The 22350-nt window shown below is 49.5% G+C and overlaps 1 protein-coding gene across 8 annotated transcripts in view; it reads left to right on the top strand.

Annotated features, from left to right (window-relative positions):
• The window catches only part of Mub (poly(rC)-binding protein mub), a 189645-nt gene that overhangs the window by 142587 nt on the left and 24708 nt on the right, over positions 1–22350 (top strand). For 4 of the 8 annotated variants that reach the window (XM_077706575.1, XM_077706577.1, XM_077706583.1 and 1 more), the window contains 8 exons: positions 10441–10464; positions 11059–11091; positions 11368–11484; positions 11534–11707; positions 12292–12420; positions 14637–14753; positions 16550–16727; positions 21722–21875. In XM_077706575.1, the coding sequence (XP_077562701.1) occupies positions 10441–10464; positions 11059–11091; positions 11368–11484; positions 11534–11707; positions 12292–12420; positions 14637–14753; positions 16550–16727; positions 21722–21875 (926 nt within the window). The remainder of the gene's footprint in view (positions 1–10440; positions 10465–11058; positions 11092–11367; positions 11485–11533; positions 11708–12291; positions 12421–14636; positions 14754–16549; positions 16728–21721; positions 21876–22350) is intronic. The other 4 variants (XM_077706580.1, XM_077706581.1, XM_077706582.1 and 1 more) reach the window with 4 other exon arrangements.

Raw genomic sequence — 22350 nt, forward strand, 5'->3', positions numbered from 1 at the left:
TTGTTCGACCGTAGCCCTAGAAAATTGCTTGGTGTCACCGTACCCTGGTAACGTTTACAGTGGCCAAGATAATCAATTTCGAGCTGGTTGGACGAAGAGCTTTGATAAACATGGTGATTTTTACTTTTAGCTTTTGTATGTATATATATATATATATATATATATATATATATATATATATATATATATATATATATATATATATATATATATATATATATATATATATATATATGTGTGTGTGTGTGTGTGTGTGTGTGTGTGTGTGTCGGGGAAAATCCGAGAGGGTGAACTTACGCTTACCTGGGTGCGGGGCTGGCGTCTAGTTCCCTAGCCTGTTCGCATTCGTAATCCTTCAAGATCTTAGAGTTTCTGGGTAGCTGTTTTATGTACGAAGAAACGTGTAGCCCCCGAAATATTTTTTGTAGCGAAAGCTACACTACGCTACCTCGGACAGTCTTTGCGGGGTGACCAGTTTTACCCTTCAGCGCTAGAGGTCAAACCACGCCCCCTTCCGCAAGTGCCCGGCACGGAGCAAAGGCCCGATGGCGGGGAGATATAGGTGAGGAGGGAACGGAGACGTCCGCGGTACGTGGCGGATGAAGGCGAGGGGGCCGCCGCCGCAGTGAAGGAGGGCCAAGAGGCCAAGCGCGTCGTAGAAGCGTGTGCGATAGAAGACGAACATCCAGCTGTGGTCCCTCGTACAACGGCGAGGGTTAAACAACGCCGTGAGGCGAAAAAGAGGAAAAACGCTACTGCTGCTTACCGCTTCGCTACCTTCAAGTCTTGCGCACTAGTGTGAGCTTCCTTCGTTCTTGTTTTCGTTTAGTAGTGAACGGCCTACGTACGCAGATACTGATCCCGAAGTTTATGCGATCGTAAGATGTTGCACGTGTGCTTTCTTGAAATACGCTTCGTCCTCCCCCCGGAGTTGAAAGAAACCCAAGTCCCGGCGAAAAGCGTTCCAGTGTCCTGGACGTTTACCTGGGGCATTATGCTTTTGAGCCTAACGGAGAGAACGAAGTAAGAGGTGTTATAGCTTGCGTTCCGCATGGTGCATGTTTTGTTTGTGCCAACTGAAAGGGGTGGGGGGGGGGGGGATGAGTAATAAAGTCGGCCCGCATTACGAGTTGACTGGTTGCGTGCAATATGGTAAACGTGGAGTGTTAGGCGACCAAAATTTAGTTGTGTAGAGTTCCTCAGAGCTACCCCGGACTGAATACTGAAGATGCGCTCATTTCCGCCTCTCTCTTCCCTCCTGGAATGTCCGTAAGTTCAGGCAGCGCGTTTGACATTCCATGTGGTTGATGTCGTCACGACGGGCATATTCTTCATTTGAAGGAACGTTGGACCCCGCTCCCATCGGCATTCACTGGATGTACCACCGTGGAGTTAGGCGGTCGGAATAGGTCGATTATTGGTTAGTAGCTTCGTGTCGCGGACGAAACAGTGTCCCGTAAATGTCCCCAATTTCAAGCCACCTATTTCTGGACATGTTCGTCGCGATGAACGCCGAGCTGTCATGATAACGGAGGCCCTCGCTGTGCGACCCGCGTTTTTAACTTACGCAGCTAGCCATGTTTCGTGTTGCGGGATGCCGTGCCCACTAATCGGAGACATCGCGTCATCGTTGATTGAATTGTTGGCACCGGATGGGACCGCAGTGATAAAGATAGACTCCCCGAGTTAGCTGGTTCGGAAAGGACCTGCTCATGGGCATCCCATCTGGCGGGCGCGAAGCTGGCATCGCGTCTACACGGCTGGCTCGTCTGTGCAAAAAAAGAACACGTGCGCCCAATTCTAGAAGGCAAAAAGGAAATAAGCTGTCTTTCTCTTTTCTTTTTTTTGTCCCCCAGCACCCGTAGTCCAGGGCATGCATGTGTGTGGGTGGTCGTGACAGGGTGAGGAAATTTGCTTCGCGATGCGCCGACGTCATGGCCCGCGACCGATTCCGATGCCAACACAAATACGCACGCGCGCGGCACAATTTCCCTTGGAAAGTGGGCTTGCGGCCTGTGTTAACTCTCCTTTGGCGGTGCTCTTTCCGCTGCTTCCGCTTTTGCACTGTCTTAGCGTTTGTGAGCTGGCGCCTATCTCCCCCGTCTCCGTTGCGATTGCGGCGTTGTCAGGCAACAGTCTTGCGCCTAGGGAATTTATCGTACTAGCGAACATTACCACAGGGACAACGGTAAAGAGACGAAACACGCGCTAGAACTTCAACTCAGTTTGTGCCTCAGAAACGCGGAAAAAGCTCTCCTTTGGCTTTGTCTCTACGTTACTGATCGCTAGTACGATGAATTTTCTAGTAAGCAACCAACTCGCCCCAACTTTGCGCTTTAGTCTTGCGTCTCCCTCATTTTATTTAATCAGATAGTATCGGTATGCAGGCTTTATGTGCCTGTAATGTTTATTCAGTAGTATCCTGGGCAGCCTCGGTGTTACACAGTGCCGTTTGTCAATCTGAAGCGTCGCGTTATATGGAGTGAATATCGTTCATACTATTTGCGAAGTGAGGCATTTCTACAGCGTAGCTAACAGATGCAGAAAATTCAGCTGGTTGCTTATCTTCTCTTTCGCCGCGAAATAGAATTCCAAATGAATCGTAGCACCGTCAATGCTCTGCCTCGCCGACAAACGAACTTACGGGCCTTGAACAAGGCCGGGCTTCTAAATAGTTCATTTCTGTGAGTACAGTGAAATCGTAATGCTTAATTAGTCTGGAAACCTTTGGGAGAAGTTACTTGTTCGATCGTTTCGTGTAACGGCTTGGCATGTTTCTTCCTCGTGATATACATTGAAATTTGAGTCACATCAAGCTTAAAGTTGCTTAGAATGCTTTCAGAGTCCGCGAAGGCCGTCGCTGCGAGGTTGCGCCAACCGTTGCCCGGAGAGCACGGAGGAAAGGCGTTGTGGCCGCCCGGGCGCGGAAAGAAACGGCAGCGCGCCGCAGGACCGAAGCAAGATCAATGGCAAATCGAAGAGCTCGTTGCACTCTTCCCCGAACAGCAGTTACCCGAGTTGGAACGGCACTGCCGGCGCTGTGGATTCGCTAAGCTCCGAAAGCCGGCAGCGCGCCGGAGCGTCTTCTCCTTTGAGCCGCCGTGTCTCCTCGCCTCCTCTTCCTCTTCCCTTCTCCGATGTATCGTCCGTTGGATGGGCGCGAGAGGCGGGCTAAGACGGCACTGCCGAGTGCCTTCATCAGTCAATTAGGCGGGCACTTCTCAGTTTCCCGCTCCAGGTGAAGGGGCCGGAGGGAAGGAGGCGCCCGGGAAAGGCCACGGAGGTTTGAGACCCTCCGGGAGCCTGCGTGTCTGCGGGCCGTTAAGCCGCCGCTGCTAGTCGCGATGGGCTGTTACAAAAACGGGCCTGATCCGCGCCGTCGTCTTCGTTTCGCTCACTCGAGACGAGTTCGCTTTGTTTGTTAGTTTGTTTGTTTGTTTGTTTGCGCGTGCGTGTGTCGGTCGCCATCTCGCTTCTAGTGTGTTTTCCACGCGTTCATTAAAATGAAACTTAAATTGCTCGGAGGTTTGGCGATGGCACTGGGGAATGCGGGGGTAGAAAGAAATCAAACCTCCGCGGAAGAAGGGCGGGAACTGAGGATCGCATCTGTAGTCATGTATACGAAAGCGTTCAGGAGTTCGTGATGTAGAAAAGCCGCCGGACTGCAGTCTCCGTACCCGAAAATTCTGATTAGCCGATAGGCTCATGACGGATGCAAGTTACGTGGAAGGCTTCCATCCGTCGCAAAGTCCGCGTGGGGCGTTACGATCCTGCCGTCATCCCTGTTCTGTGCCGTCATCGTTCGTTCGCCCGGAGAGAACACGTGGGCGAAAGTTGCGGTGCCGCCTACCAGTTCGAAGCGCTCTTCGGAGTCGTCGTTTTCACAAATACGAGTGTGGATGGTGCATCTACGCCTGCTTCTGCTTGGCTGCCGTGCTCCATTCATTGAAGACAAAGCCCGAGTCCCATACGAATTTTCATTACTCGCGCGGTTCAAAGCCATGTAACTGCTTTACTCGACCTCCCCCATGCTCAGTGCAAGTTTAGCAGCGCTTACGTACGAAGTGTCGAATTCCCGGGGGAAAGAATTTGTTGGGTAGTGTGCGCGCACCTGTGCGTGCACCGCGTGGCGTACCCTCGTCGGCGAAACGGAGGAGCATCGGCCACGCACCATTTGTAAACATCTGAACCTCATTCGTATACACACTCGGTGCTGTGACGCACATGCGTCGCCACATTGGACCTTCGTCCTGCCATGAACTTGGGTATGTTTCATACCTCCGCTATACAGAAACCGAACAATAAAACGCTGTTCTTCTGTTGGTTCCTCACCCTGTTCCTGTTCCGCGGTTTCTGAGCATCTGCACGATGCTGCCGACACGCTCTTAGGAACATGTCTGCCACTGCAGGCTACTGTCAGGGTGTCTCGCATTACACTTTAACGGTTTTCAGTTGTCTGAGCCTCTCTCTCTCTCTCTCCTAGAGAGGGTATTTTAGTTCGTTGTAGGACCAGGCCTTGCTTCTCGGTTACCCCCCCCCCCCCCCCCCTTTGTAGGCCTTCTTTCTTTACGGGGCAAGTTTCGCCGCTCTAGGAACTGTAGAAAGAGGAGCGGCGAAATAAAACGCTTGGGCGAGGGGAGGGTAAAGCGCTTTAAGCGCGCCCCTTGTGTTTCTCGTCGCGCTATCTCCGCAGGCCGGGCTAGCGCCGAGCCGACGCAATTACATCTAGTGCAGCGGGTCGGTCGCGCGGAGTTGTCCCGGGCGTGCACAGCGCTGTCGTGCCCCTCTTTCGTCCTCCTCTTCCTTGGCTCCGTTCCAGTCTTCCTCCCGAGGCCCTTCTTCTTCTTCCCGTCAACGCGATCGCGCGAGGAGGACCGGTGTTCGCCGGAGAGTACAGTGCGCGTGCGCGGGGCGCGAGGAGGCCGAGCCCACTTCGGGGACAACTCGGCGGAAAATGACGTCCCCAGGCGAACATTCAAAGCGACAGAGATACACCTCGGCGTTGCTCAAGCAGTGCTGCTGCCGGCGCAGTAGCAGGCAGCAGCAGAACGTGCCCCGGGGCAGACGTGGGAAACGCTGGCGAGAAAAAAGAGTGGGCGGGGGAGGAGACTTGGGTGCGCAAGGTGTAGTAGCGGATGCGGCTACAAATAAGGACAAGGAAGAACAACTGCGTAGTAGCGACAGCGACAAACAGGGATTGGGAAAGACGGGAAAAGAAAGCGCGGGAGTAAATGAAAGAATTCGTGTCGTCTACTCCGCCTTCTTTACGGCCTTTTCTTGCCGTCTTACTTTTGAAGCTCTCTTGGTGCGCCTCGCTCACTGCTGCAGCGCCATTGTTCGCGGCCCCCGGTGCTCTCCTTGTGGACGACAAATAGAAGGACTGTTTTCCCTCGCGGGAGCCATTCTTAAACTCGTTGTCGCCCCCGAATGAGCTTTCCCGGATTGCTTTCTGTCCCGAGCCGGGTATCGGGTCGCACTTCGCTCGTTGGCCGAGCTTGCAAGCGAGGGGCGAGCACGTAGCCTGCGCCGTCGACGCTCACCTTTGCTTGTGCCAGCGTGCCCTCTTGGGTTGCCGTGAGACGCTGCAAGACCGCAGGCTTCTTTCCCCCCGAGCGCGGCTTGTTATTAACGCGGCCAAGGAGCGGAAACTGGTCGGCGGCTTCGCGTATCTCCCGCTGCCGCGGACGTCGCCGTGTTGCCCGAAACGAAAACGAATCACCGGCGTTCCGCGCTACAACGGTACACGCGGCACCTTATTATCTCCCCCTCCTCTCTTTTATTTTCCCTAGACAGGCTGTTTTCTCTTCTGTAAGATAGTGCAGCCACAAGTTTGAGATGGTGCTTAGCTGCCTGACTTGCCTTTACGTTTTGGTCACTAAATCGGCTATGAATGCAAATTGAATGCGTTATATATTTTACCTGTACTGCATGTCACGCGTTAATGTAAAGTCGGGGAAGGGGGGGGGGGTGCTTTTGTAGTAGAACGCGCAGCTAGGTTTTATTAACCTAGAGGTTCCATAAGAGTGCTGTTAGTTGCGATCCTGGAAATGCCTGTGTAAACACGTGAGGTATCGAAATCGTGCTCGAGCGATTATCACCGTACTTGTCACTAAATTTATCGCTCATCATAGTACCGTTATACATGAAAGACTTTATTGGTGATATAGGCTTACAAAGTGAAGCTTGAAGCTTGAGAATCGCTGTGAAAAAAAAGGTTTCTAAGTGCAATATTAGATGCGCAGTTGATGGGTAGACAGAAAGATGACGGAGCTTGACGCGTCCAGACCTTAGAGGCGAAGGACCAGCACGAGAATACTGTTCACCCTTAAATCGAGTTGTAGTGTGGTAGTTCGACTCCGAGTAGCTTGTCAGCGCACAAAGCTAGTTTTTCATCACATTGCTGAGCTCCTCTAGTTCACTTTTAACCGATTTCGCTTTTGTAAACGACCCGCCTTCTCCGCTGGTACCGCTCTTCCTCAAAATGCGGCAGCCGTGTGAGCAGTGCCAACCCCCGGTCTAGTTTTATTTTCTAATTTTCTTCCCCTTTTCCTTCCCGGCCGTTTCTGGCTTTCCTCGGAATCGCTCCGTTCGGGGGCGCGTGGGAGCAGAGCGGCTTCCACTTGCGCCGCCGTTTGTTTGCCCGGCAGGGGAAGGTTCCGCGTGGCTCGTCATTATCGCAGAAATCGCGACGCTTCCTCGCAAGGCGCTTGCCGGCAGCTTTTCGGGGCCGCCGTGTTTGCCGACCGGGAGAGGCGAAGAGAGCGGCGGCGGCGCCCCCGTCGAAGCGGCAACCAGAGTCGCTGACGCCGCCCCGCGCGCGCGGCCATTTCCTTAAGTGGGTGAATTAACGAGGCGCGAGGTGGCCCCCGTTAATTACCAATGGTCGGGATCTGCTTTCAAGATCAACTTGCGCCCCAGCGAGTGCCACGCGCGCCGTTTTCTTGTTCTTCTCCGCCCTTCGGGTCGCAGCGATCCTGGTGACGGCAGGGGTTCGAGAAGCGGCGGCGTTTCCTCTGCGCGCAGTACTGCGATTGAGAGAGGGAGCAGCGCTAATGGATTGACTGCCGATGTGTCTTCGACCTGCGTTTGAGCTTGACTTATGCAAGCGTTTCGGGGTTCCTTCCTAGTAGATTCTAGCGTTATGTTTTAGAAGAGGTAGGTAAGGTGGTGGGAAGGAGGAATGGAGGGTGGGTGGTTGGTCACTTAACCTGAGTTGTATACGAAACACGGGGAAGGTGGGACGAAGAGAACGATAGAGAGAGATGATGATGCGTCTTCTCTGCTCGTGCGTTGAATAAGTTCCAGCTGGCGCTGCCCAAGTTATTACTACATTTAAGCCCTAACATAGCCCGCACTGTACGTCGGGGTGAGTAGAAAAATGTGAAATGATGCCTGAAGCCGCCTATGAAACTATTATTTCCCTCCTAAAAAAAAAAAAACCCAAAGGGTAATGGATTGGCAAGTTGGCTTCGCCTCATTGTACCAGTGCGAAAGGTGGTGCACTCTTTACAGGCAGATTTCCTATTTTTTCTTAATTTCATTAGGTTCGGCCCAAGTTATTACTACAGTTAAGCCCTAACGTAGCCCGCACTGCGCGTCGCCTTAAGTAAAAAAAAATGGGAAATGATGTCAAAAACCACCTAGGAAACGATTGTTTTCCCTCCTAAAAAAACGAAATAAAAAAGAGTAAGGGATCTGCAAGCTGGCTTTGCCTCATTGTACCAGTGCGAAAGGTGGTGCACCCTTTACAGGCAGATTTCTTATTTTTAAAAATAAAAATAAAGGGAATTGTAAAAAAAAAGTTAGTGTTCCTTTTTTCTTTCCGTCTAGCAAGCTTTACAAATCGTCTTTATGTTCCTAAAATGTTCCATTTTCTTTTAAACGCCACTTTTCTTAATGGTCATCTACAAAAATTCTCCGCGGCTTACTTCCTGTTACTGTGCAGTTTAATGCATAACACAGAAGCCTTAGCTGCGCCGTGTGCTTACCGGGTTAACGCCTGAGCAGTAGCGCGCAGCCGAATCAAAGGTGAACGTTACAGGTGGCCTACTCGTGGGCCTTTTGGTCGCGCTCGGCCGCTTCAACTAGAATTCTCGTGCGAACATGTTTGGGGCTTCTGCGGACGGCCATACCTTAACCAGCGGCCCTTTCTACCCACGTGCTGAGTCGGCGCGCTCGCGGCCAGTGCGTTATAAATAAAGGCTTACTTTAGCTGCCGGGCAGCGGGGCCATTTCCTGTTTGCTGAACCATCCCGGTCCCTTTCTTCTGCCGAATATGCAACTTTGTGACGTCGGCGCGGCTGTTTGCTTTCCCAGCAGCCTCCCCCTGTCTCTGTTCGTTTGTTCGGGGACTTACTACTACTACTATTCGTTTCCTCGCCCGCCCTTCTTGCTCGCGCCGGCTTTATTTATTCTTCCCGATCCCTCTCGCGCCCTCTCTCTTTCTTGTCTTTACTTACCGCCGCCTCCCTTCCTCCCGTTCTCTGTGTTCTGGCGCTGGGCCCTCTTCCCTCTATCCTTTGTGCGTGCGTATCGCGCGACGTCTCTCCTCTCTTCCGCGTTGTCCCCGGCGCTATTTCGGTCCAGTGTAGGACAATTTGCTTGCCGGCTGTCAAGAAGCCCTCCCGTTCCTTAGCCGTTCCTCTCATTTTCCAGCCGTGCCGCCACCGGCGAGTCGGCTGTCGTTGCGACACGACGGTGCACGCCCGTCCTTCGCTGCTGCCGCTGCGTAGCGCCGCGAGGCCGTGGCTTCTCCCTGGCGTGTGCGCCCTTCCCGCCGCCGCGTCCTCCAAGATCCGAGCTGCCGCTGGCATGTGTTCGCCGCGTTGTGTAACGCCCTTTGACGCGGCGGCTGCCCCAGGAGATAAGCCGCCTCCCCCGTGGCTCGCCGTAAAGCTCCGCCGCTCCTGAAGAACCCTCTCCGCCCCTTCTCGGTTTTGAAGCCGCCCCTTTTGTTCCTGCGGGAACAAAGGCGCAAATGGGCGCCGCTCTGTGCTTTCCCGGCCGACGACGACCAACTCGCTGGCGCCCGACCGCGCCGTGCTCTGCGCCGCTTGTGGGCGCAAGCGAGCAGGCGGGCTGCCCGGGGAAATGAGCTGCCCCTGTACCGCCGCGCCGGGGGCGAAGCCGTTCAGGCATGCTTGATAAGATGCCCCTGCTGCTGCATAGCAATTGTATCGTCTTTCGTTATCTTCCTTTTTTCTTTCCCTTTTGGTATTTCTCTGTTCTCCGAGGCCTGACTGTGAGAATCCAGGGTCTGTTCGCATTGTGAATTGCTATTTTCGTTTGCTCATCATTTTATGTATTTTTCCTGCTCTAGTTCTCTGTTCGCATCTTTAGTAAATTATATTTGGTTGTGCTTCCTATGGGAATCCACTCGGAAATCTTGAAGCAACCAAAACCGTTTCAATTCCCGGTGGGGAGATTTGATGCAGCCTTTTCTATTACTATTTAACTGACATATTAGCAATAGCTGAACACTCCGTGACAGTTTTATGGCACTGAAGTAACCGACATTGTAGGTATCTTCAAACACGCCAAGCAACTTCAGTCCATGGATTTTTTTCTGCTTGAATGAGCTTTCGACATTGCCTAAATATAAAGCTAATATAGAATCAGACAGTCGAATCATCCATATTTTGTTTTTTTGGCATAAAATGGGAGCCAAGGCATGCTTCCCCACTAAGCGTGCTCTTCACTACACCAATTTTGTTTCCATTCTTGTTTGGAAGGTGGGGTGATACAGCAGTAGTGCGAGCTCTGACATGTCCAGCAAGCACCCGAGTAATAACAAATGGCCTCTTAGACAACGCACTGACGTCCAAAGGATATGCTAGGGATGTCCCATCCGGGAGGTTAGGGATGTCCTAGGGACCTCCCAGTAAAGTACTAAAAACATCCCAAGTGGAACAAGAAAAAATGTTTTTGGGGTGTCTCTAAAAGGGTGCATATGGGAGGTTACTGGGACAAGCAACATCCAAATAGGAACAAAAAAGGACCTCATTGGGACCTCATGTCCCTTGAAGTCATTTTAGGACTTCTTTAGGATATATCCATTTATACCTCGACATTGCTGTGCAGCTTGTTTCTGCCAGCAAGCGTCGTCTCAATGAAGTGTGACAAAGTGTGCACCGTTTTGCATTGAAAAAACAAAAAAAGAGGACAGCTAGCATATGATTATAAATTAAATTCATGTGGCTTTCGAGCTTCATAGCGCAACTTGAATTATCGATGCTTCAAGTCAATCATCTGAGAAAGACTGCTACCACTGCAGTAGCCATATCTTGCAGTCTCTGCGTATGTCATATAGTGATTCAGCCTGAAGCACTGCCAAAAATTGTTGTAAATACAACTGGCATTCTTAGATTAAGGAAACTTGGATTCAGTGACACTGTTATTGAGTCTTGTTTTCTTTCTCTTTCTCTCTCTCTATCCATGCAGGAAGTGGGAAGCATCATAGGAAAAGTAAGTTGTTTGTCACTACACCTGTTGCCTGCCACTCATACAAGGACACTTATTCGCACGTGATGCTATTTGTTTAAACAGGGTAGTATCAGTACACTTGGAGCATGCAAGCATCTCTATGTGTATGCAGTTTCTCAGCACTGAGATTTTGAAATAACATTCTAGATGCAGATACTGGATAAACTCAGAAATTGTATTTCCAAAACTGATGCAGAATGGGGAAGCAAAATTTAATTCCAGTTCTTATGTGAATGCTGTTTAGTATATCTGTAGTACTTAATTCATTGCTGATATTATGCGTCTTACATTTGCTAAACCTCTAAATAGGGCCCTCTTATTTAGGTAACATACTTATCCAGGGTTTTAAAAATGACTATACATGTTTTCCTCCTTCAAAATAGCTAAGTCGCAGTCTGATTTCCTTGGGCTCAAATCTGTTCAGTTGGATCTAAAAAGCACTCGCCGTCGCCCACTCGATGCATCCACAAGGTGGCCAGAAGTACCTTTACTTAAGCAAGGCAGATCCACACAACAGTGCCAATACTGACAGGGCACGGCAGTTTTTTTAATGTGCTCTTTTGTGCTTTTTTGCAGAAAGGGGACAACATAAAAAAGTTCAGAGAAGAGGTAAGTTGAAGATTGCGCTATATTTTGCCATGCTGTCTCAGTTTTTCTTTTCTTGTATTGTCTAGTGATAAAATGTATTCCATTATTGGTAGCCCATAAAGTACAGCTTGTGAAGTGCAGTTCATTCCTCACAACTTGACCCTGGGACCCAAAGGGGGGTAAAAGGGGGTGGGGTATGGTACAAACTGAAATGAAAAAGGATTTTTGGTAAGCTTGCTCTAGTGGCTTTGAAGCGTGCTCAGACAGGTGCGTCTGACTCTGTTGCTCCTCTCGCAGAGCGGTGCCAAGATCAACATCTCAGACGGCTCGTGCCCGGAGCGCATTGTGACCGTGACGGGCTCCACGGAGGCCATCCTGAAGGCCTTCTCGCTCATTGCCCGCAAGTTTGAAGAGGTAAGGCGGTGCGGGCGGGGGAGCGGTGGACGTTTCACAGAGCGGGCAGATGTTGTCCCTGCTGTGCCTGCCCGTGCAGACGGTGGGGCCGACCCTCCAGGAGCTGCAGAGCAACGGCAGCCACCTGCCCAAGCCCCCCGTCACCCTGCGGCTCATCGTCCCGGCCAGCCAGTGCGGCTCCCTCATCGGCAAGGGGGGCTCCAAGATCAAGGAGATCCGAGAGGTGCGCTGGTGTCCCCAAAGTGTCTCAAACCCCCCCCCCCTTTTAAGAATGCCTGCTCTGTAATGAAGGCATTGTCTAAAAGGAGAAGGGCGTGGGGCTGTTTGCCTTGTAGATGAGGGTAGCTGACGGAGTTGAGCATTTAATGTAAGATGGGGTAATTCTAAGAGGGGTTTGAGGATTAAACCTTGACTTGGAAAGTACAGCGGCCACCCTGAGTCTTGCCCTTTTTGTCAACTGGGCTGAGATTATATACGGAAGCACATCGTGTTTAAAAATTGACCCTAAAAGCAGTTTAAAACATGCGTGTCAGAAAACTTTTGTTTGCCTGCGAGAACACGGGCCGGGCAATGGTGTTCTGTGAAATTAAATGGAGCGAGATTGCATGCCTGTGTGCTCCCGGGCACTCTGTTTGCCTGTGTTCTTTTTCTTGAGAGTTACTTCTGGTCTTTAGTTCTGTTAGCCCCAGTTTGTGCTCCCCTTAGAGGGCGCTGCTTCTTGAAAAGGCCTAGTGGTGCTTCCCAGGTTTCTGTCAAAGGGGCCGATGGTCTGAATGATTTTCTCCCTTCAACCACCGTGACTTGCAGGTGACGGGAGCCTCCATTCAGGTGGCCAGTGAGATGCTCCCAAACTCCACCGAACGAGCAGTGACTGTTTCCGGAACTGCTGATGCAATCACAAAATGCATCTACCAGATCTGTTGTGTCATGATGGAGGTGAGAGGGCCTCTTTTTTTTCAGTATTCAGCAGGTCTCACATTTGTTAGTGGGCTCTTCAAAGACATTGTTGGCTGTTTTATATAGTATTCATTCCATTTTGTGTTTCTTGCCATGGAAACTTAAATCTGTAGGCATCAGAGAAAAACTTCTGTAAAATGCCTACAGATTTACAAATAAAGAGAGAACCAGCTTGTGAAAAAGTTGCAGGTAATAACCACTACCATCTGAAAGCATGAATGGACCAGGTTTTTCTGCTTTCATTTTCTATGAAAGCTTAGCTAACACAGCTTAACCCTTTGTGTGCAGGGTATTTCAGAAGCCTCTACCCCATTCATGCTAGTGTTTTTCCCGCTGTGTTTTGACTGCATGTCTTATGCTAGAAACACAGTAACAGGGCTCGTAGAAGATGACGATGGGTTTCAAACATATTGCTTCACATAATGCAGGCTGGTTAGAAAACAAACTCTTGAACATTGGTTAGAAACTTTAGAAATGAACTTTATTGGTTAGAAAACAAACTCTTGAATTTCGGCAACACTCGGGTACCGTGGCCGAGGGTAAATGACAGCTGCGGCAGCAAGAACAAAACTGCCGCCTGTGTACAAAACTGCCTCGCAACATGACATAGCTTGTCGGCAGAGGGCACAACCTTCCAAGTAATTGTTTTCCTGTGTATACCCGGGTGAAATCAGGGCGGTGGGGAGCGTGTGCATGACACTACCTGACTGAGTTAAGTGCATTAATGCTTTTTGGAGCATATTTAAGCATTAAAGGTAGGGGTTTGCGAATGCCGAATAGTAACTTTTGAATCGAATATCAAATCGAATTCGGAAAAAAAGGCCGAATATGGAGTCGGATATCGAATGTTGATTTTTTTTACAGGCCTCGCTATTTCGCATGTTTGGGAGACATGACATTCTTTTTCAACCCGGAGAACGCACTTTTCAACTCTCATCTGCGGTACTCCAGGAATCTGGAGCGAGCACGATACACATTTGGAAACAAAAAAAGACGACTGTTACTGGAGTTGCTGTACTGCAATCATAGGCAACGACTAGACAGTGCCTCGTAACTTTGAAGTGAGCACTTTGCAGGCATTAACAATAGGACACGAAAACATGGCACAACGATGAGGCACTAGCGTGAATAACATGTAGTGGAAGAAAAGCTCGCACTACAGTCAGCGTGGACAAGCCTGCGCTATCCCCTGTGGTCTAAAAAACAAGTAAACACGTAGTAACCATACACAAACTGTATTAAATTCAGCCAGAACCACTTTTGATTTTGCATTAACAGAAGTGCTGTCAAAACGGCAGCTGTCCTTACCGGAAGCTGCCCTAAAATGTAAACATCCATTCGCAAAATTCAAATGGCGTCCAGAGTTGACGGCGACGGATCGAAAAAATGATCTTATCGACGCTATAGCAGATTACTCCATGCAGTGGGATAATTTTTAAGGCTTCTGCAAGGCGCGCTTGTCGAAAGCTCGATTTGGATGAAACTTGCCGAGCAGACGGTGTAGCAGCAATGCGTTAGCGTCACAGAGCAAGAATATATAGGAGGCGAAACTGCTCTTGCGACAAGCGCGGGCGAGCGACCAGATAATGTCGCAATGAAAACCAAGGTGGACTGCAAAGCTTCGTAGCTGCGGCGGCGAAGGAGAGGGTAGCGGCACCTGATGGACGAAGTGATAGCGGCCGCAATTCATTCTGTGGCTGCGCAGTGAAATGCCGATTGCGGCGGCCGCGCAGTTTCTTCACCCGCGGTAGATGCCGCTAGCTCAACCTATGACGAGCGCTTGTGACATTATCTGGCCGCGGTAGGAAGCCTCGTTTCCCCTCTCGTCGAATTCTTGCTGCGTGTTTAGCGTGCGCTGTCACCTTTCACTTTCGCAAAGCCGGGCACATTCGGGAAATCTATTCGACTACACATTCGAAAAATCGACTCATTCGCGGAGGTACCATTCGATTCGTATTCGAATATTCGAGTATTTGTACACCCCTAATTAAAGGGCCTAAGAATGAATTGAATGCTTTCACTATCTTGAAGTTTTTTTTTGTGTGTGTGTGTGTGTTTTTGACTGCCTTATCTGTGCGGGTTGAACTGTTCAGTCCTGTGATTTACTGCGTATTTCTTCCCGGGCTTTGAAATGTGTGAAATCATGTGCCCTGAACCATGTTGCTGCAGCGTGCACTGTTTCCCTTTGTGCGCAGTCCCCTCCCAAGGGAGCGACGATACCGTACCGTCCAAAGCCAGCCATGCCACCGGTGATATTTGCAGGCGGTCAGGCCTACACCGTTCAAGGGCAATATGCAATTCCACATCCTGATGTGAGCACTTCAGCGCTTGTTGCTTGCGGCCTTCCCTAAATTCTTGATTGCAGTTGCACTGTATGTGTATGTTTTCCTTTGCACACTTCTGCCATTGCTCTGTTCATTTCGCATGTTTGCCATTGTTCACTTGGGAAGCGTCGTCCCATGTAGTATTATTTTTGCAGAGCTGCTTTCAGAGCTTTTTTGCTTTTGCTGCTTGTGTGTAACTGAAAGATATAAGCGATGGGCAGGTCTTAAATGGTGAGAATGAGCTGCTTGTTCAGTAACATGATGTTCCAGGCTTCAAGCAAGCTTACCACTGTGTTCTTGGTTAAATGTGCATCATTTGTGTGCCTTCCGCTGCTCTTTTATTTTTTTGCATTATTTTGAGAGTGTGTTTATGGCAAAGAATCTATTTTATTGTGCACAGTAGCAGGAAAAACACAGGCGCACTCCATTTTCTATTCCTCCTGACCCCTGCCTCTCTGTCTCAATTTCACTCTCTGATAACCACTTTCCCGTGGCATTTTAAGGGCTCCTACAGAGCTCCTAAGATTTGCACTTAAGGAAAGCTAAGTCAGCAAGGAAGGGATGAGAATGAAGCCCACTATCAGGGGAGTTTTCTTTATTTTTGTTCGTCAGGCTTACTTGGCTAGCCAACTTACGAAGCAGCCAGCAATTTTAGCGCCTCTTTGCTACTGGACATACCTGTACACAGGCTTTGGCCCTCGTGGGAGCCCGAGGGTAAACCCACTGTCTCACAGTCTTCTTTTTTTTTTTTGACATTGAGAAGACCTGCGAAACACAGCGTCCAAAAGAAATACGCTGAAATTGAACAGTCGTCTAATCTAAAGCAGCAATATATTTGCATGCCTATCCAACTCAGTCTGTAGTTCTTAACAGCACATCTTTGTATTTATCACATCTTCATACTTATCACTAAAGATAACTCGAGCTTGAATTTGAGCTAATTGGTTTTCTCACCTGGCCACACCCAACCACCTACCAACCCATACCTGACACCCTGCCTAGTGCGCACACAAAAGCACACACTGTTCACATGTACCCGATGGTTTGCCACTAGACATGCCGGGCGCTACGCCACAAAGGAAAGGAAGGGCTTTGTGCTGTGTACCTGAGACGTTATCATAGACCGTAAAGATGTGCATTTGGTTCCCACGCAACTTTTCAAAGAGCGTTGAAGTTACTACTGTTTTTGACGAGCAATGTGCCTTTAAAAAACAAAAACAAAAAAGTTTAACTGAAAGTTGGCGGACTTTTTTCTTTCGGAGAGCAGCTTCTCTTGTCCCGAAATGCCTGTTAATGAGCGGTCAGAACTTTGTGTCTCTTTGAACATCGTTTGATAAGCTTGATAATCGGAGAGGATGTCTCAAGGATGAGCTGGATTCCTTAGCGAGGTTTGTCATTTCATAGCCCCAGGGAGCGGCGAGCAGTTGTTCAAGTGAGGGTAGCAGGGAAATCCTTGTCCTGCTGCTTCGTGCAGGTTTATTCCCTTTGTGGCGTGGCGCCCGGCGCACACGAGTAGCCTGAAGCAACAGCAGCTCACTCACTCGCTAGTACTTCGCATTAGTGCCTTGTGTTGGTGAGAAGGAAGTGCTAGCCTGAAGTAGCGGACCCGTAGCCCCCTCCCCCATCGTTCCAGGCCCGAGGATGAGCCGCCGGCGGCGCCGTTGCCGCGAGGGCCGAGTGCGGAGGACGCCTATTAATGACTGCCTTTCCCGGTCCCCCTTCCTTCTTTTTTTTCCTTCTTCCCCGTGATGGTGGGCTTCTCTTTCCCTCTTCCCCCACTGCAGCCGGGCTCAGTGCCGGCCCCCGCTGCCTCCAATATGGCGGGCGTCAAACAGGCCACCAACCTGTCGTGCCCCTCGTGTTTCTTTGTTCCCGCCCCGCAGCTGACCAAACTCCACCAGCTGGCTCTGCAGCACGCACCGCTGCTGCCGGGACACAGCGTTGGGGCCATCAACCCGCAAGGTAAGGACAACTGGGGCGTGGGGGGGCCTCCTCCTTCTCCTCCACTTCCTCTCCTCCAAGGCTCCCGACTCTCTCCGAACCTTTTCGCCAGCTGCATGAATGGCACTGGGGGAAATGCTGCCACAGGGTACTGGGATCATTCTTGTCTGCCGCACCCTTTTGCGGCACCCCCATTTGTGTTTGATGGGCTCTTCCACTGTGGCTGTCCCAAGGCTTGCTTGTTCGCTTCATTTGCAATCGCTCCTTTTATGGTTCGTCTGGAGAGTTTTGAATGAAGGAAAGGCTTCACGTTTATTTCTGCTCCACGTAGCCTGATAAAAGTGGCCTCGATGTTTTCAAGAAAGTCGGTGAGCTGCATGCACTCCAAAGGACATGCCTGATATTTATACTTCATGCATTAATGGGGGGCATGCACACTAGTTTGTTGCGTGCCTGTTATTTCGTACTTGCAGCTGAGAACCCAAAGTGAATAGGAAATAAGTAGAAGGAACAAATTCTGTACGTGCGCAGGTGCCGAGACATTCCATACCAATGTGTTTCATGCTCTGTCCCTTCCTTTCACAGCCACTTCATTGTGCCGTCTCGTGTCTGCTGCAGTGTTTCCTTCTGCAAAGAACAAACGGAAGAGTTGCTAGATATTCCACTGTTTGATGCACAGTCCACACTTAAAAAAAACCAGGACGGGATTGGGATGAAAATTTTCTGTCAAAACTGGTCAACCTACAAAACTGCGCCAAATTGTCCTCTCAGTGCCAACTTACAGCACAAGCTGTTGAGGCTGTTGCATGAAATAGAGCTCGGAACCATAGTTATGTGGTTGCAGCTCAATTGGTTACAGCACATGGTTACCTGGTACCTTTTTCCTCATGCTTTGTGCATGCTTGATGTCACATATTTTGAGTATGGTGGTTCAGTGATCAGTCCAGCTGATTATGTGGTGGTAAGCACATTTTTTCACAGACGAAAACCTACATTGAAATGCTTCCCGTTACTTTAGCTACATGAACTGTTCACTAGGATCGCAACACAGGATTAGCAGGAACAGAAGTGCAGGCCTTCTTTTCGGTTCACTTCATCCGACGAGAACTTGGGTCGTGTGCTATGCACTCTCAGAAATGTCTGTAGAGACCGTAAAGTCGCTGGAGTTGACAGCCAACTTATAAGTATGAACCGATTATCCTATTTGTATCTGAAATCTGGCAATTTAATGTCATCTTACGGTTCAGTGGTTGATGCACTGATCACGAAAATCAAGTGCTGGTGGTCCATGAGGATGCTACACTCCCCCCCTCTCCCCTCTCCTATTTTTTTGCGTGCCCCCCTCCTCCCATATTCCCCCACTTTTTTTCTATGCTGTAGAGCAGAAAATTTTCACCGAAAATAGTAATTTTGCCGCATAAGTGGAAATTAAACTGTTACTGAAAGAGCATTTTCTGACCTTAGCACTGAATGGCTTTGCTTGTCTTGTTGTCTTGGAAGCCACTAATTGATCACTGATAGATTATATATTAATTTGAATTGGTGCTGTAAAAAAATTTAATTTCCTGGTAGCTGATAGCGATATCATTTGGCGAAATCCAGTTAAGCCAGCTCACCACAGAATTTCAGGCTCCGTTGCAGCGTTTGTATTCTATGTCCCTCCCGGTTGCACTGCAAGGACAACATAGCTGAAAGCATACAGCCCATCAAATGTTGGATACACATTGCAAGCACCAACTTTACTTGATCAGCCTTTAAAGGGGCCATGAAGGGAACATACGACTTAGCTCCTCAGTAACCTTACTCATTATTTACCCGTGGTAGCATTGATGCCAACCTATAGTCAGCCAAATGATACAGGTAAACCTACCTATAGCAAACTTCAGTATGACAAAAACCTTGATTTAACAAAGCATCAAGATCTAGATAATTTAACACCCTTCCAATCCCATGCAGATTTAGCCTCAATATAACGAAACACATGTTTTGCAATTTTAGTGCAACAGGGCCAGTGGCAGCAGTTTACTCGGGATGATATTTTTGTGTTCGTGGTACGGTGTTTCAGGCAGAATTATTGCTAGTGCGAGTGGCTTAGCCCGCCCGATGCAGCGCCTTCGAACTTGCCGTGATGCGTGCTGGCATTGCAGGCAGACAGTTGCTATGGTATCAGAATGCTTGCCTGAGCATGCTGCTTACTGTGTTTGTTGCTTTCTTATTTCTCTCGGTGCCTGTAAGCTGTTTGTCCATGCTATAGTCATCTCTCTTTTCATGTTCCTGTGTCGCTTTATCACGTTGCCTCTCTCGGGGTTCGCAGTTTTTTAGGGAGCATTTCATCTCCCCTCTGCGGAAGACTTGCACAGAGTAAATCTTTCTCCAGCAGAGAGGAGGCACACTGCACAGTAGTGGCTTCACTTTGTTCTCTAATGTTGGGAGCAGTAGAATAGGTGTCCTTGTTAGGTACACAGTTGGCTCCCCCCTCCCGTGGCAACTGTTCTGCGACGCTCACAGGCAGGATACCACACACAATTCCTTCACGGTGCGCAGGGCCTCTCTCGCATTGCGCGTTACCAATACAGTAAGCCTTTTCCAGCCTCCTTCTACAGCACATGCTCTCCTGTAACCATGTTTATGACCTTGGCGAAGCAGTTAGCTCCGAATAGATCGAGCAGGAAGGAGGGTACAGACGCCATCTCATCGCCACTGCAGACAGAGCTCCTCTTGCGTTGTGCTGTGTTTTCCCTTTAGCTACTATCTTCATCCCTTACCTCCACTGTGCATTCCTCCGCATTCATCCTCGTGCTCTCTTCGCTGCCACCTCCATTCATTCTCTGCCGCACTCCGCATTCACTCTATCTCATCCTCCCCCTGTGCCACAGGGTTGTTTGGCCGGTTACATTGACGGTGACAGCGATTCTAAACACACAGATGGGCACTTTTAAAAGCTGCGCCCTAGATGTTACTGTTTCGTGACAGTGAGGTGATTAACAAAACAGCTAGTATAAGGCAGTAACAGAGAAAATTAACATGAATCAGAGGCAGGTGCTGTAAGCTCTTTTATGAGTGACGTGACAGCTGCTGAAATCGAAAGGATTGCGTGCCTGCCATTTTTTTAGGAGGCACTGAAGGTTCTGGTGGGCTTAGGTCATTTCATCACCCAAAACAAGAGCAAAGCCCATGTCAATGGCATTGCACAGCACAGTGATAGTACATGCTAGTACATGCTGCAACTCTTTGCTATATTTTACTACTGTATTTACTCGAATATAGGCCGCCAGCGATTCTAGGCCGGCGCCCGAAATTCTGAAGGTCAGAAAATAAAAGGCACTGGGCTGAGACTAGAACATGCACTTTATTATGCTTCCGGCGTTTGTTGCAGCATGTTCAATGCTCACTCATCGTCGTCGTCGACATCGAGGGCACCACTCAGTCAACCATTCTCGTAAGCTTGTACGACGACATTCTTAGGAAAAACTTCCCCAGTTGGAAGAGTCTTCCTCTAAAAAATTATTTATTGGCGGCAGCTTTCGTGCAACACAACACCACGGGGGTGCTCTGCTTCTCGTAGCCTGCAGTTTTGACTTTCACTTCTTTCGCGCCCTTCTCGTTCTAGGTGCAGGTCACTGGCATGTCAAAAACACTGAGGTCTGATAGGTGTTACTGATCTGGCCCAGTCGGTACTCCTTTTCCAGCCGCTTCTTGATGACACAGTGTGGAACGCGACCAGCTTCTCCTCGAAGTCAGGGGGTAGCGTTTGGCACACAGACGTCCGCCATCGCAGGCTGACACCGAAACGCTTCATAAAATGAGTAACCCGGCCCCTGCTGGCCTTCGACTGAGTCCGCGCGACGCCTCGAATGTTTGCGATCTCTTTTGCCTTCGCCTGCATTATCTCCACCATCACAGGCATTCCACCTTTTCTTTGCTCCTGGAAAAAGTCAGTGACTTCTTTCTCCGACCTTTCTTGGGTCCTGTGAAGGCCATTTGCGCCATTTGCGCCGATAGGGCAAAAGGCCATTTGGCCATTTGCCCTATCGGCGCATGTTCTCATTGACGCCGAAGCCGCGCTGTGCTTGGAGGTTTGAAGTTTTCTCGGCCTTCGACTTCATGTTCCACTTAAAAAGCCGTGGTGTAGTGGCACCGCTTGGTGGATGCCATTGTGCTGCGAACACGGGAGCTTCTTGAGGTCACGCGGCGACTTAAGCAAGCAAGCACGGAACGCTGAAAGCTGGGTTCACAGCATTCAAACTGTAGAGGAAAGAAAAGTGTTCAAACAAGCAAAATGGAGCCTGCAAGATGGTGGCGGCAAAATGGCGTATAGTGTCTAGCGGTCACAGGAAAGCCGCATCCGCGAATCTAAGCAGACCCCTGACTTTCATAAACGACTTTTTAAACAAAAGTATCGGCCTAGATTCGAGTAAATACGGTAGATTCGATCGGTGATTCCGAACTTCCACTTTCTTAAAGATGATGCCAAATCAGTGTGCTGACTGCCCATTTTTTGGTGCTCCACCAAGTACGTCACGGGGCTCCTACCGTACCACATCGTATACTGGTGCAGTAAGTGGGCAGTTTGGAATCCTTGCCTTTAAACTCTTCTTCCTCAACGATGACAGCAATGTTTCCCTTCGAACAAAATTGCAGTGAGGTTTGCACTGCCCATCTTCCGACACAAGGCAAAGTTCCCTCATTGTCCCTTTAAAGGCTCGCACTGGTTTTTAGGTTCGAAAACTCAAGGTCACAATGCTCACTGAACCTCCCCCACACGCAACCGATGATTGACTTTCGAAACAGAGACCCCTCCAAAACATGTTGAAGGCCAGACCTCCCCCTCGTGTCCCCGTCCTTCTTGACGCTCTAGGCTTTTTCCCTTCCTCGTCGTCCCTGGAGAAGCGTTCGTGGTGGTCTCCTCCTCCTCCTCTTCCCCGTGGTGCCTCCCCTCTTCCCCCTTAGAGCTGGCCTGCTCTTTGGCTCACTGTGCTTGCTGGCATGTTCATTTGGCTGCTGCTCTGTGACAGCGCTCGCAGCGCTGGCAACCACCAACAACTTGCGGCCCAACACTGCAGCTGCTGCCATTGCTACCGCCAGTACCACCACCACCGAGATGACCATCCCCAACGACCTCATAGGCTGCATCATTGGCAAGGGAGGCTCCAAGATCAATGAAATCAGGTGGGCAGCACACCTCTTCCCTCTCTTTCCCTTTTTTTTTTTTTTTTTTTCCATCTCGCACCTTCGATGCTTGTTGAACCAGTGCACTCGACTTGGTGATGATTCGGCTCTCCTGCACATCAGTGACGATGAACTCTGATGCTGCTCAATAGTGAAAATTCTTGAGTGTCATTGAAAGCATCAGTTCTCAGTTTTTGCAAAAATCTAAGTGCAAAGCTAGAACTGCAATAGAACTGCCAACATTGATATATAAAGGAGCAGAACTCTAGAGCGGCAGTTTTGCATTAAATCTGACATGGCCATGTTTGCAACCTAACCTAACCATAAATATAATGCTGGCAGTCGCCAGAGAGCATTTCCAATGTTAGCTGTGGTACATGTTGAATGAGTGCCCTCTCTTTATCCTTAATTGCGTTTCCCCAATTCAGAAGACGTGTTTGTTTTATCTTTGTAAATATAGTTTAGTGAAGCTGGC

Source organism: Haemaphysalis longicornis, unplaced genomic scaffold (assembly GCF_048455015.1).
Source record: "Haemaphysalis longicornis isolate Haplotype H1 unplaced genomic scaffold, Haemaphysalis longicornis Haplotype H1 scaffold_4, whole genome shotgun sequence".
Taxonomy (NCBI): Eukaryota; Metazoa; Arthropoda; class Arachnida; order Ixodida; family Ixodidae; genus Haemaphysalis; species Haemaphysalis longicornis.